At 42.8% G+C, this 13,603-nt stretch overlaps 1 protein-coding gene across 9 annotated transcripts in view; it reads left to right on the forward strand.

The window, feature by feature from the left end:
• CDR2 (cerebellar degeneration related protein 2) overlaps positions 1-10,288 on the forward strand; it is a 110,830-nt gene extending 100,542 nt beyond the window's left edge. For 8 of the 9 annotated variants that reach the window (XM_074381935.1, XM_074381932.1, XM_074381931.1 and 5 more), the window contains 3 exons: positions 6,382-6,530; positions 6,787-6,951; positions 8,405-10,288. In XM_074381935.1, coding sequence (XP_074238036.1) covers positions 6,382-6,530; positions 6,787-6,951; positions 8,405-9,263 — 1,173 coding nt within the window. In that variant the 3' untranslated portion in view covers positions 9,264-10,288. The remainder of the gene's footprint in view (positions 1-6,381; positions 6,531-6,786; positions 6,952-8,404) is intronic. The other variant, XM_074381939.1, reaches the window with a different exon arrangement.
• The last annotated feature ends 3,315 nt before the right edge of the window (positions 10,289-13,603 follow it).

Below are 13,603 nucleotides of genomic sequence, written 5' to 3' on the forward strand. Positions count from 1 at the left end.
CAGGTGATCTGCCTGCCTCGGCCTCCCACAGTGGTGGGATTACAAGTGTGAGCCACCGTACCCAGCCTTTTTTATTTACTTATTTATTAGACAGAATCTCACTCTGTTGCCCACGCTGGAGTGAAATGGCACGATCTTGTCTCATTACAACCTTTGCCTCCTGGGTTCAAGGAATTCTCATGCCTCAGTTTCCCAGGTAGCTGGGACTGCAGGTGTGTACCACCATGCCAAGCCAATTTTTTTGTTTGTTTGGTTGGTTTGTTTTTTTTTGGTTTGTTTTGGGATGGAGTTTTGCTCTTGTTGCCCACATTGGAGCACAATGGCACGATCTTGGCTCACCGCAACCTCTGCCTCTTGGGTTCAAGCAATTCTCCTGCTTCAGCCTCCCAAGTAGCTGGGATTACATGCATGTGCCGTCATCCCTGGCTAATATTTTTATGGATGTATATTTAGTAGAGATGGGGTTTCACCGTGTTGGCCAGGCTGGTTTTGAACACCTGATCTCAAGTGATCCGCCTGCCTCTGCCTCCCAAAGTGCTGGGATCATAGGCATGAGCCACCACACCGGCCCACAATAGAAAACTTTAAAATGCAGTGGATGATGTTAGCCATCTGTAGAAATTCAGTATTTGGGTGGATTGAAAAGTTAGGAAGGATCTCTCAAGTGAGGTTAAGTAATTTCAGGGAATTAATGATTGTAAGAACATACCAAAGTGAAATGTTATGATGAAGAATGCTGATGTGGTACAGTTAAAATGTAAACTAATCTTAGTGGATAACTCATCTAAGCTGAGCCATAGGCAGGGAGATGGTGAGCATTAAGCTGAAGAGTTGTCATTGATCCAGTGAATGCCTGTGTCTCTATATCCAAGAGAAAAAGATACTGGTCAGGGCAAGGGACTTCCAGGATTTTCTGTGCCCAAGTTCAGCATTTCTCTAAGTGTGACCTGTGGACTGCTTGTACTAGTATCACCTGGGTTTGTTGCTAAAAATGCAGAATTCTGTCTCTACTCCAGTCTCAGCCTTTTGAGGGAAAGGGACCCAGGTTCTTAACCTTGAATAATAAATCTTTAAAGTGAATCTTAGCACATGTAAAGTTTGAAAACTGTAGCTTTTTTTTTTTTTTTTTTTGAGACGGAGTTTCGCTCTTGTTACCCAGGCTGGAGTGCAATGGCGCGATCTCGGCTCACCGCAACCTCCGCCTCCTGGGTTCAGGCAATTCTCCTGCCTCAGCCTCCCGAGTAGCTGGGATTACAGGCACGCACCACCATGCCCAGCTAATTTTTTGTATTTTTAGTAGAGACCGGGTTTCACCATGTTGACCAGGATGGTCTCGATCTCTTGACCTCGTGATCCACCCGCCTCGGCCTCCCAAAGTGCTGGGATTACAGGCGTGAGCCACCGCGCCCGGCTGAAAACTGTAGCTTTAAATTGTCAGGCCTCCGAGTCCACGCTTGGACATTATAGCCTTGGTGACCCACACATACACTTCTGGATGGTCTCCAGGAGCCAGAAAGACTGAAGTAACTGGATGGCCACAAAGAGAAGTAAGACAACTAGTTCCTGCCTCAACTTATTGCTCTCCCCCTGCAGCCTTCAACCATTGTTTCTGCTCAGCCTTGCGAAAATTCTCCCCCTAGACATTAGGCTTCTCAAGACCCCCACCCCTATAACTATGTAATTTACCCCACCCTCCCCTCTGCTTGCAACTGATAACTCCCACCCTTATGATACCCCTACCCTTGTGACCATGCATTCCGTGATGCCCTTCCCCTCCCTAAATTAGATTATCACCTTTAACCATTTGCCCCAACCTTTGTAACCAGTCCCCTTCACTACTTCACTTGCCTGACTCCTTTCTCGGACTTGGCCTGCTTGCACCCAACCATGAAATAAAACCACCTTGTTGCGCACACAAAGCCTGCTTGGTGGTCTGTTTACGCAAGCGAGGCGCCTAACATAAATAAAGATGACAATAGCTCCTCCTTATTGAGCAATTGTACCATCTGCCAAATCTCATGCTGAGCTCTCTCTATATATTAACCTTTATGTAAATTATATATTTGCATATGTTGAGGAGGAAAAATTTTTTTCCTTAGCTTCCATGAGTGCTTAGTTGGAAAGGCCCCCTGTAACAAAAGATTAACAAGAGAAAAACAAGTTTATTAACATGTATATTTGATATATATGTGTGGGAGATACCCAGGGAATAAGTCATTCTCAAAGTGGTTTTGAATTCCATCTTATGTAGTATCTTCAACAAAGAATGCTAAGTTTTTAGAGAAGTGACCAGACAAAGGAGAAGGACTTTGTCTAGGGGCACAACTTGTGGGAAGGCAAATTAGTGGTGATGAAGGCCCCTTAGCAAAGTTTGTTAGTGTGTATTCCTCTGGTGCTGTCTTCTGGCCCATAAAGGTCTAAAGTCGTCAGTCATTAACCTTTGTTATCCTTGGTAGAGAGGGAGGAGGCAGGAACCTTTGTCTTTTATGCCAGCGATGCATGCTTTAGGGTGACATAGTCCAGTCTCTCCCCCACACACATTCATCTTTACAGCCTTATGAGGTAGTTGATGAGAAGATCTCACCTTAGAAAAATGTGCTTGCTGTAGGTCACCCAGTTATAAACGGCAAAGCAAGCCCTCAAACCAGGTTCTGACTCCAAAGCCTGTGCTCTTAGCTGCTATACCACTGCCTCCTATCAGGCTCCTCTAATCCCATGTTTTCTAGGACTCCCATTAATGAATCAGCCTTTCACATGTCCTTTGTGGGGCAGCTATGTCCTATATGGGGGATGTGAATGTTGTTGTCACTGGGGAGGAACTGCTCCTTTGTATATTAATAAATTAATGTCTGGTTTATATATTAGCCTTTTTAAAGGAGGTTCTGAGTCCTAAAGAGTACTTGATATCAAAAAGCTTGAAAAATTTCTGCAGCTATTAATGTATATATCCCTGTGATTCTAAGCCTTTTTTTCTATTCTGGTGGAATCTCATCAGTTCCTAAGAGATTGAACACATTTCCATCAATGACAAGAACCTACAACCTACTATGACATTGCTAGCCAGAGGGCAGGATTAAGAGTCTCCTTCTTTAGTTCTGAAAAGCTTCATCCATGAGAATTAGTGGTTGATTTCCAAAGGACCAGAAGAAGCTGGTAGGAATTGAGGTGGTGAAGAATACACACAGGCTTTTACAGACAGTGCTGTGTGCTCACCTCATTTAATTCTGCCAGTTCTAAGTGATAGGTACTAACAGATTCACAACCACTTAACAATTCTGAACTCAAAAAGCTCTATAAAGCAAGGTTTTTTTTTTTTTCCTTAAATTTGTAGCAGATTCATTTGGTAGCAGATCTTTACCTGAACTGATGTGAGGCTGTTTATAGTCTTAGTTCATACTTACTGATGCAGAAATATTAATGCTTGATAACACGGTGATGCCCAGACCTCACAGGTGATATTATAAAGTGTCAGGTGTATGTTAAGTATCAGCATCATGTTGTCTTTCTAAAATTAAATTTTCCAAAAACACTTCTGGCCCCAAGAGTTCTAGATGAGAAAGATGAAGTTAGAGAGATTGTTTGTTCAACCCTTTGCTGCTGAGTTATGTAAGTAGATTTGAAAACAAAGCCATATATGCTTTTTTTTTTTTTTTTTTTTGACATGGAGTTTCACTCTTTTTGCCCAGGCTGGAGTGCAAGAGCACAATCTTGGCCCACCGCAACCTCCACGTCCTAGGTGCAAGCAGTTCTTCTACCTCAGTTTCCCAAGTAGCTGGGATTACAGGTGCCTGCCACCATGCCTGGCTAATTTTGTATTTTTAGTAGAGACGGGGTTTCTCCATGTTGGTCAGGATGGTCTCAAACTCCCAACCTCAGGTGATCTGCCCTCCCTGGCCTCCCAAAGTGCTGGGATTACAGGTGTGAGCCATTGCGCCCAGCATACTTTTTTCAGCACTTTAAATAGCAGCCTGTTGAGTGCCATTTAGCCCATTCTTTCAAAGTGTGTTAGCCTTGCAAATACTTGTAGAGTTGTAGAAAAAGCCTCAAAGAGAGTGTGTTGAGGGTGTTTTGTCTTATTTGAGACAGAGTCTTATAGTGTTGCCCAGGCTGTAGTGCAGTGGCACAATCTTGGTTCACTGCAACCTCCACCTCCCGGGTTCAAAAGATTCTCATGCCTCAGCCTCCTGAGTTGCTGGGATTACAGGCATGTACCACAGCAGCCTAATTTTTGTATTTTTAGTAGAGAAGGGATTTTGCCATGTTGGCCAAGCTGGTCTTGAACTCCTGGCCTTAAGTGATCTGCCCATTTCAGCCTCCCAAAGTGCTGGGATTACAGGTGTGAGCCACCATGTGTGGCCAAGAAGAGTGTTTTTAAAGTCAAGTTCTGGCCGGGCGTGGTGGCTCACGCCACCCAGCACTTTAGGAGGTGAGACAGGTGGATCACAAGGTCAAGAGATCGAGACCATCCTGGTCAATGTGGTGAAACCCCATCTCTACTAAAAATACAAAAATTAGCTGGGCATGGTGGCACGTGCCTGTAATCCCAGCTACTCAGGAGGCTAAGGCAGGAGAATTGCCTGAACCCAGGAGGCGGAGGTTGCGGTGAGCCGAGATCGCGCCATTGCACTCCAGCATGGGTAACAAGAGCGAAACTTCGTCTCAAAAAAAAAAGAAAGTCAAGTTCTGAGTCTTTTACAATTTGATCATCAACAATGCTTCAAACCTTTTCTCTCCTCTTTCTGGTTCTGTCCAGGGAAATACCGTGAATATTTTCTTTGGAATATATATTGTGTTTTAGTGTCTTCAGGTAGAGCTGAGGAGGGGAGGAAATCAAGGTGACTTACACTGCAGCATTAAGGTTGGGATTATTCTCCTTTATCCTTGGCCATTTAGGAAGCAGTCTTAGCAGGACCAGAATAAATCCTCTGATAAATTTCTCATGAATAAGATGATAGCATTCTCATAAAATTAAAAATAACCGGGGTCTTTGAAGCATATTAAGCTAAAGTACTTTTCTTGTCAAAGCAACATACTTTTCATTTTTTTTGTCCAGAATGCCTCACTCAGAGAAATTGATCTTTTTTTCCAAGTAAAAATCCTCTGTGTTAGACTTTATTTCTGTTAAATGTGATGTTCTTGCTTAAATTTCGATCACATGCTTTTAAGGGGTTATTATGTCTCACTTTAGATTTTTCAGTTGAATATTTTATGCATGGTATATGCTTTGGAAAATTAGCCTCATGATGCACTGGAGTATTGGTGAGCATTAGGCGAGCTAAGCATATAAAGGATAGCCTGTGCTCATTTCTTATGAAGACAGGGAGTTTAATTTCTTCTTTTCTTAAAATAAACATGTGATATTGTGGTATAATAAAAATTAGTATTTGGTCTTTGTCCCTGGCATAACCCTTGGAATTTCCTGGTAGAATGAGTTCTGGTCACCAGAGGAACCAACCACATGATTAGAGGGGTTAGATGTATCAGTCCCAGCCCCACAACCTCTGGATAGAGGGAAGGCCTGGAGATTGAGTTCAGCCACCAGTGGCCAATAATTGAATCAATCATGCTGATGTGAGAAGGCCTGGACAAAACTGAAATGGGTCTAAGGGAGCTTCTGGGCTGGGGTGGTGCTGGCAGGGCAGTGGGCCCAGAGACGGAGACTGTATGCCAGCCTCCACCCTGACAATAGTTGGTATAGAGAATTGGTGTTGGAATAGCAGGTAGCTTTTTTTTTTTTCTTTTGAGATGGAGTTTGCGCTCTTGTTGCCCAGGCTGGAGTGCAATGGCACAATCTCGGGTCATTGCAACCTCTGCCTCCCAGGTTCAAGCAATTCTCCTGCCTCAGCCTCCCAAGTAGCTGGAATTACAGGCATGCGCCACCATGCCCAGCTAATTTATATATATATATATTTTTTTTTTTTTTTGAGACGGAGTTTCGCTCTTGTTACCCAGGCTGGAGTGCAATGGCGCGATCTCGGCTCACCGCAACCTCCGCCTCCTGGGTTCAGGCAATTCTCCTGCCTCAGCCTCCGGAGTAGCTGGGATTACAGGCACGCGCCACCATGCCCAGCTAATTTTTTGCACCTTTAGTAGAGACGGGGTTTCACCATGTTGACCAGGATGGTCTCGATCTCTTGACCTCGTGATCCACCCGCCTCGGCCTCCCAAAGTGCTGGGATTACAGGCTTGAGCCACTGCGCCCGGCTAATTTTTATATTTTTAGTAGAGATGTGGTTTCACCATGTTGGTCAGGCTGGTCAGGTGACCCACCCGCCTCAGCCTCCCAAAGTGCTGGGATTACAGGGTGAGCCACCACGCCCAGCTGAGGAACAGCAGGTATCTTACCTGTTTGTGTCACGTGGCCCTGATCTTCTCTTACAGTATCTGACCAAGCAGGTAGAGCTTCTACGGCAGATGAACGAACAACATGCAAAGGTTTATGAACAATTAGACGTCACAGCAAGGGAACTGGAAGAAACAAATCAGAAGCTAGTTGCTGACAGCAAGGCCTCACAGCAAAAGATTCTGAGGTAAATTTTCTAGATTCTTTCAAGGAAGGCCTGGGGGAAGTTCTTTAGTATAAACTAGAATAGAACATGGCTGCAGTGGGTTTGGGTCAATATGGGATAAGGTTTAATTTAATTCTTTCTGGAGAATGGAGATTAAATAGACATCCTTTCCAATTAAGAAAGCCCGGTGTGAGTGGCTTGTACCTAATCTCTCCTCACTGCTTTTGCCCTTGATCGAATATGACAAGCAGCAGTGGCTTCTGTCTGTTCCTCACAGCCTGACTGAAACGATTGAATGCCTGCAAACCAACATTGATCACCTCCAGAGCCAAGTGGAGGAGCTGAAGTCATCTGGCCGAGGGATTAGGAGCCAGGGCAAGTGTGACCAGGAAAAAGCTGCACCCAGCTTCGCATGTCTGAAGGAGCTATATGACCTTCGCCAGTAAGAGCCTGCCTTACCCTGGAGTTACAGCAGGGACTGTCTCATGTCAACACATTCTGAATTCCAGTAGATTGAAAATACCATTTGAAGAAACATCACTTAGCTATCAAGCTACCACTGGTTTGAACAAAAGCACTTAAACATTCAAATTATAGAGTTCTTGGATATTAGTCATTCTCGTTTTGAAAGTCTTGGAGCACTTATTTCAGTGCTTTTAATGCGTTAAATCATAAGTTTAAGATGATTTTCTTCCGATAGACTATAGATTTGAGAGTTGTGTTTTACATTAGAGTGAAGAAAAATAGAAATTTTGGTGAAACAAACATTCAAACGAACAGGAGGTTTTTTTGCCTTTATAAATTTGAGTTACAAGTCTGAATCTTTAAGAAGTATTTATGGAACACCTGTTGTATGGCAAGCTGTATGCCAGACCTGAGAGATGGTGAGCAAAATAGAGTTCCTACCCCTGTGATCTTTCAGTCTAAGGGAATAGCAGATAAGCAAATAAAAACACAAATAATAGTCATACAAGCTGCCTCAGACTGAGCAGGAGAAACCAGGTGGTTCATTTGGTGGGACTCAGCCTCGGCTGCTGTATATCAGATCACCTCTGGAGTTTTTCAAACTGCAGATACCAACACATTCCCTCAGGCCTAAATCAGAGTTTCTAGGTGAGGGCAAAAAGCTGCCCAGGTAATTTCAGTGAACTTGGTTAAAAATCACCACAGCAACAGTGATTTGTTTTAGTGATTCAACCGTAATTACATATTTTGAATCATTCGGAGAGCCTTCAGAAACCCTCAGGCTAGGTAGCAGACAAACTAGGTTGGAATCTGTGGATAGGGGCCCAGGCACCAGTACTTTTTAAGGTTCCCCATGTGAGGTCATTGTCATACTGCCGTTCTTGGGGAATGGATGTTCTCTAGTACTTTTAACATTAAAAAAATATTAGTTGCGTGGCCGGGCGCGGTGGCTCAAGCCTGTAATCCCAGCACTTTGGGAGGCCGAGGCAAGTGGATCACGAGGTCAAGAGATCAAGACTGTCCTGGTCAACATGGTGAAACCCCGTCTCTACTAAAGGTGCAAAAAATTAGCTGGGCATGGTGGCGCGTGCCTGTAATCCCAGCTACTCAGGAGGCTGAGGCAGGAGAATTGCCTGAACCCAGGAGGTAGAGGTTGCAGTGAGCCGAGATCGCGCCATTTCACTCCAGCCTGGGTAACAAGAGCGAAACTCTGTCTAAAAAAAAAAAATTAGTTGCAGAAATTAAGTTTGCCTTCATGTGCTTATTTATTAGCCTCACACAACTCCATTTTAGCCACTACTCCAGTGTGGCTAAAGATCAGTCACTGTCACAGCTCTTCAAATATATTTAGTTGAAAAAAGTCACCAGTCTTCCTTGCTTCGTTCTTGGTGGACCTGTGTAATATATTTTTTCAATATTTTTTTCCCTAGACACTTTGTGTATGATCATGTGTTCGCTGAGAAGATCACTTCCTTGCAAAGTCAGCCTAGCCCTGATGAAGAAGAAAATGAGCACTTGAAAAAAACAGTGACAATGTTGCAGGCCCAGCTGAGCCTGGAGCGGCAGAAGCGGGTGACTATGGAGGAGGAATATGGGCTGGTGTTAAAGGAGAACAATGAACTGGAGCAGCAGCTGGGAGCCACAGGTGCCTATCGAGCACGGGCGCTGGAACTGGAGGCCGAGGTGGCAGAGATGCGACAGATGTTGCAGTCAGAGCATCCATTTGTGAATGGGGTTGAGAAGCTGGTGCCAGACTCTCTGTTTGTTCCTTTCAAAGAGCCCAGCCAGAGCCTGCTGGAAGAGATGTTCCTAACTGTGCAGGAACCACATAGAAAGCCTCTCAAGCGCAGCAGCAGTGAGACGATCCTAAGCAGCTTGGCAGGGAGTGACATTGTGAAGGGCCACGAGGAGACCTGCATCAGGAGGGCCAAGGCTGTGAAGCAGAGGGGCATCTCTCTTCTGCACGAAGTGGACACACAGTACAGCGCCCTGAAGGTGAAGTACGAAGAGCTGCTGAAGAAGTGCCAACAGGAACAGGACTCCCTGTCACACAAGGCTGTGCAGACCTCCCGGGCTCCGGCCAAGGACATGACTGGAGTGAACGTCCAGTCTGAGCCTGTCACCAGTGGCTGGGAACTGGCCTCTGTCAACCCAGAGCCCCTCATTTCCCCCACAACACCTCCAGAATACAAAGCGTTGTTTAAGGAGATCTTTAGTTGCATCAAGAAAACTAAGCAGGAAATAGATGAACAGAGAACAAAATACCGATCACTCTCCTCTCATTCTTAATTGAACCTCTAGCTCTACTACTAATTTGCCTGTTGCCTATCACCTCTCTCTCCCATTCAGACAGGTGTTTGTACACTCCAAAACCTGATGTTGCTCATGATACATGCCTCATTGCTTTGCTTATTTAGCAAATGCATACAATGAGGAAAGGAGGTGGCTACTGATCAGTTCTCTGATCCACTTCCATTTAAGCTCCCTAGGAAATCCTATGACAAACTGGCCTCTGGCTGGTGCACTGATTAAACTTCAGTTCTTGAAAAGGACCAGTGGAGAGAAGAGCTATCCTTCTCTAGAAGTAGGCCTGGGGTTACTACAGTATGGGGTAAAGGGCCAAGTTGGAACAAAGCTAAGGCAATTCCTATTGCTTCCTTGAGCAAAACGATATAAAGTCAGAGAGCTGTCAAACTCAAATATCTTTTGCAAACACTGAACACTGAATTCATTAAGAAGAATGTTTGAGAGAGAGCAGGGGTCTAATCCAAAAGAAATGTCATTAACAAATACTCCCAAGTCCTTGAGTTTTGTTATGTCTGAACTAGTTGAACTGTGACTGACAGGTAATCTTAATATAGCCAAATCTAACAATACCAAATTGAGCTGGCAAATTTTGGTTTGATCCAAGTTAGCTTGTTAGCATAAGCCGTAGAGGGCCTCTGCCCTACATTCAAATGTTTTTACTCAAAGCTCTAGCCTTTAGGATAGGTGAATATGTAAATCTTTCATCACTTTTTCAAATTCAAACTAAAGGGGAAAGATCAAACCCCTTCCCCTTCTAGCTGTTTTCTGAGCTGGCTGACTTGCCAGCCACAAGCTGCTCTTGCAGAGTTTTTACCATTCCTGTAAATGTCTTAACTTGTTGAAGAAATTCCTGTCTACTACTTTCTTAAGCAGTATTGGTGTTCTGACTGTGGAAACATACATATCCTCTCACTTGTATACTTTTAATTTAAAACTATTTAAGAACTGAGGTTCTGATTATTGTATATATTTTTCTAAAAACCAAATAAAGCTACTTATGAAAATGAGCAGGTGCATCTACTGTGTCTTTTAGTATAATCCATTTCTCTTAATAACCAACTTCATTTTTTTTCTTCCAGCAAATAGGAAGCTTTACAGCGATTTTTTTCCTATTTTAAGTAGAGTCCTTGGGTTTATGTAACTTAGTAGCACAAATTCTGCTCATATTGCTTAATGTTCATTGAAACTACTCTGGACAAACATTTTCAAATTTATATACTCTAATTTTCACTATTTCAGAAATGTCAGACTTGGTTCTGAATTGATAGCATTTGACTAATTGATTCTTAAAACATTTGATCACAGCAAAGAAACTATAATATTCAAACATTAAAATGGGCATTGAATCTAAATTACTTTTGCTTTTGGATTAAGTTTTTAAAAACCAGTAAAATGTCTTTTTAAAATTTTACTTTGTAAAGCAGCAGTACCCAATTTTTTGGCACCAGGGACTGGTTTTGTGGAACAGTTTCTTCCACAGACCCAAGATAACGGGATGGTTTCAGGATGAAACTGTTCCACCTCAGGTCATCAGCCATCAGTTATCATAAAGAGTGCGCAACCTAGATTCCTCACGTGTGTAGTTCACAATAGGGTTTGGGCTCCCTGTGAGGATCTAATGCCACTGCTGAGCTGACAGGAGGGGGAGCTCAGGCAGAAATGGGAGTGTTGGGGAGCAGCTGTAAGAACAGCTGAAGCTTCACTCTGACCTGCTGCTCACCTCGTGCTGCGCAGCCCAGTTCCTAATAGGCTATGGACCAGTACTAGACTACAGCCTGGAGACAGGACCCCGTCTCTGTCCATTTCCTCCCTGGAATCAGCTATTTCAGCTATTTACCAGTTTCATGTATATTCCTTTTTTTTTTTTTTTTTTTTTTTTTTTTTTTGAGATGCAGTTTTGTTGCTCTCTTTGCACTGGCTGGAGTACAGTGGCGTAATCTCGGCTCACTGCAACCTCCGCCTCCTGGGTTCAAGCAATTCTCCTGCCTCAGCCTCCTCAGTGGCTGGGATTATAGGCATGCACACCTGGCTAATTTTGTATTTTTAGTAGAGATAGGGTTTTTCCATGTTGGTCAGGCTGGTCTCCAACTCCTGACCTCAGGTGATCTGCCCGCCTCTGCCTCTCAAAGTGCTAGGATTACAGGCGTGAGCCATTGTGCGCAGCCCTCATGTATACTCTTCTAAACTATTCTGTGCATAAATTAGCACAATTGTTATGTTTATCACCCTGCATTTTTAAGCAAATGAGCATAGGCCCTCTTCTGCATCTTACATTTTTATTGAGCCATGTATCTTTAGTTGATGTACATTACTTTTAGAAGCTACATAGTATTCCAGTTTATGGATATATAATTTGTTTAAATAGTAGCTAGTGAGCAGATTGTTTCTAGTCTTTTGTTACTACCAAAGAGAAAGCAATGAACAGCCTTATGTATATCTATGGACATTTGTGAGTCTAGAAGACATATTAGAAGTTAAGTAAAAAGGCATTTGGCCATTACTGTCATCTAGCATTTGATACTCCTGTTAACAATGGATGAGGATGTCTGTTTCTCCATACTTGTGCCAGGAAACTTTTAGACCTTTGCCAAACTAATAGGAGAAAAATGGTGTTTTGTAGCTTATATTTGCATTTCTATTAAGACTTGAATATTTTTAAATCTGTTAGTCATTTGTAGTCTCCTTGGCCAATTTTTTAAAAACTCTAGTACTTAAGATGCATGCAGTTTTATAGTTAGAAGTTTGAAAATGTTTTGTCACAGATTATCTTAATTTGTATCTTGATTTTTTGTTGTTTTTTTGAGAAGGTCTTGCTCTGTTGCCCAGTCTGGAGTGTGATGGCATGAACACGGCTCACTGCAGCCCTGGACTTCTGGGCCCCAGCAGTCCTCCCACCTCAGCCTTCCTACTTGAGGTATGTGCCACCATGCCCAGCTAATTTTTTAAGTTTTTGTAGAGATGGTATTTCACCATGTTGCCCAGGCTGGTCTTGAACTCCTGGGCTCAAGCAATCTGCCCTGCCTTTGCCTCTCAACGGTAACTCCAAAGGCAACTGTGTATGAATTTTTTTGGAGGGGGTGGAGACAGCGTCTCATTCTCTTGCCCAGCCTGGAGTGCAATAGTGTGATCTTGACTCACTGCAACCTCCACCTCCTGGGTTAAAGCAGTTCTCATGCCTCAGCCTTCCCAAGTTGAGTAGCTGGGACTGCAGGCATGTGCCACCACACCCAGCTAACTTTCTGTATTTTTAGTAGAGATGAGGTTTTACCATGTCTCAAACTCCTGGCCTCAAGTGATCTGCCTGCCTCAGCCTTCCAAAGTGCTGGGAATACAGGTGTGAGCCACCACACCTGGCCACTTTTATGTATATGAATCTTTAACATGTCTCTTCTTTGTGTTTGAGAATTCTTTGATCCATCTGAAGTCTATCCAGCATCACTTGAAATGCCACTCATATTAGTACTAAATATCTACGTGAATTTTAACCTATTTCTGTGCTAGGATCTGATTTTCATGTACTTAATGCGGTTTTAAATTTTTACTTTTTATTGTCTTATTTTGAAGTTTTAAATTGCTGTACTTGGCTATTTATATTTTCATAACTGCTAAGGGGAAGTTAAACTTCTCTCATTACTCTCAGAATTTTCCTGGATTTTTTTTTTTTTTTTTTTTTTTTTTTTTTTGCATTTTTTCCGATACGAACTTTAAAATTAGCTTGTCTGGTTCTTGAGGGGAAATTAGTACTCTATTGAGATCAAGTTAAAGAAATAGATTAATAAGAACAGACTTAATCATACAGAGGCTTCTATCCAAAAACATGGCTGTATGTCTTTTCACTTGTTTAAATGGTCTTTATGTGTCTCGGTGAGTTTTCAAATTTTTACCATTTAGGTCTCACGTATTTTTAAAGGTTTGTCTCTTGGATGTTGTAAATGAGATTTTTCTTCTGTCATATCTTGTGACTAGTTGCGTATAGAAAAGCTATTGATTTCAGCTATCTTGTTGAATTATCATGGAGAATATCTTATTTGACTGACATACCTGAAAAAATGTTGTTTGGCTACTTAATTTTTATACTTGTTTAAATGCTCTGATATATCCAGAGTGTTAAATATGGTGAGAGCAAACTTGTTCATCTGAATCCTAAAAAAAAAAGTCTATTGTTTGATTGAGCATAATGCTGGATTTTTATAAATCAGGAATCCATCTATTCCTGTTTTAAGAATTTATATCAAGCTGGGCGCAGTGGCTCAAGCCTGTAATCCAAGCACTTTGGGAGGCCGAGGCGAGTGGATCACGAGGTCAAGAGATCGAGACCATCC

This window comes from Saimiri boliviensis, chromosome 12 (genome assembly GCF_048565385.1).
Source record: "Saimiri boliviensis isolate mSaiBol1 chromosome 12, mSaiBol1.pri, whole genome shotgun sequence".
Lineage (NCBI taxonomy): Eukaryota > Metazoa > Chordata > Mammalia > Primates > Cebidae > Saimiri > Saimiri boliviensis.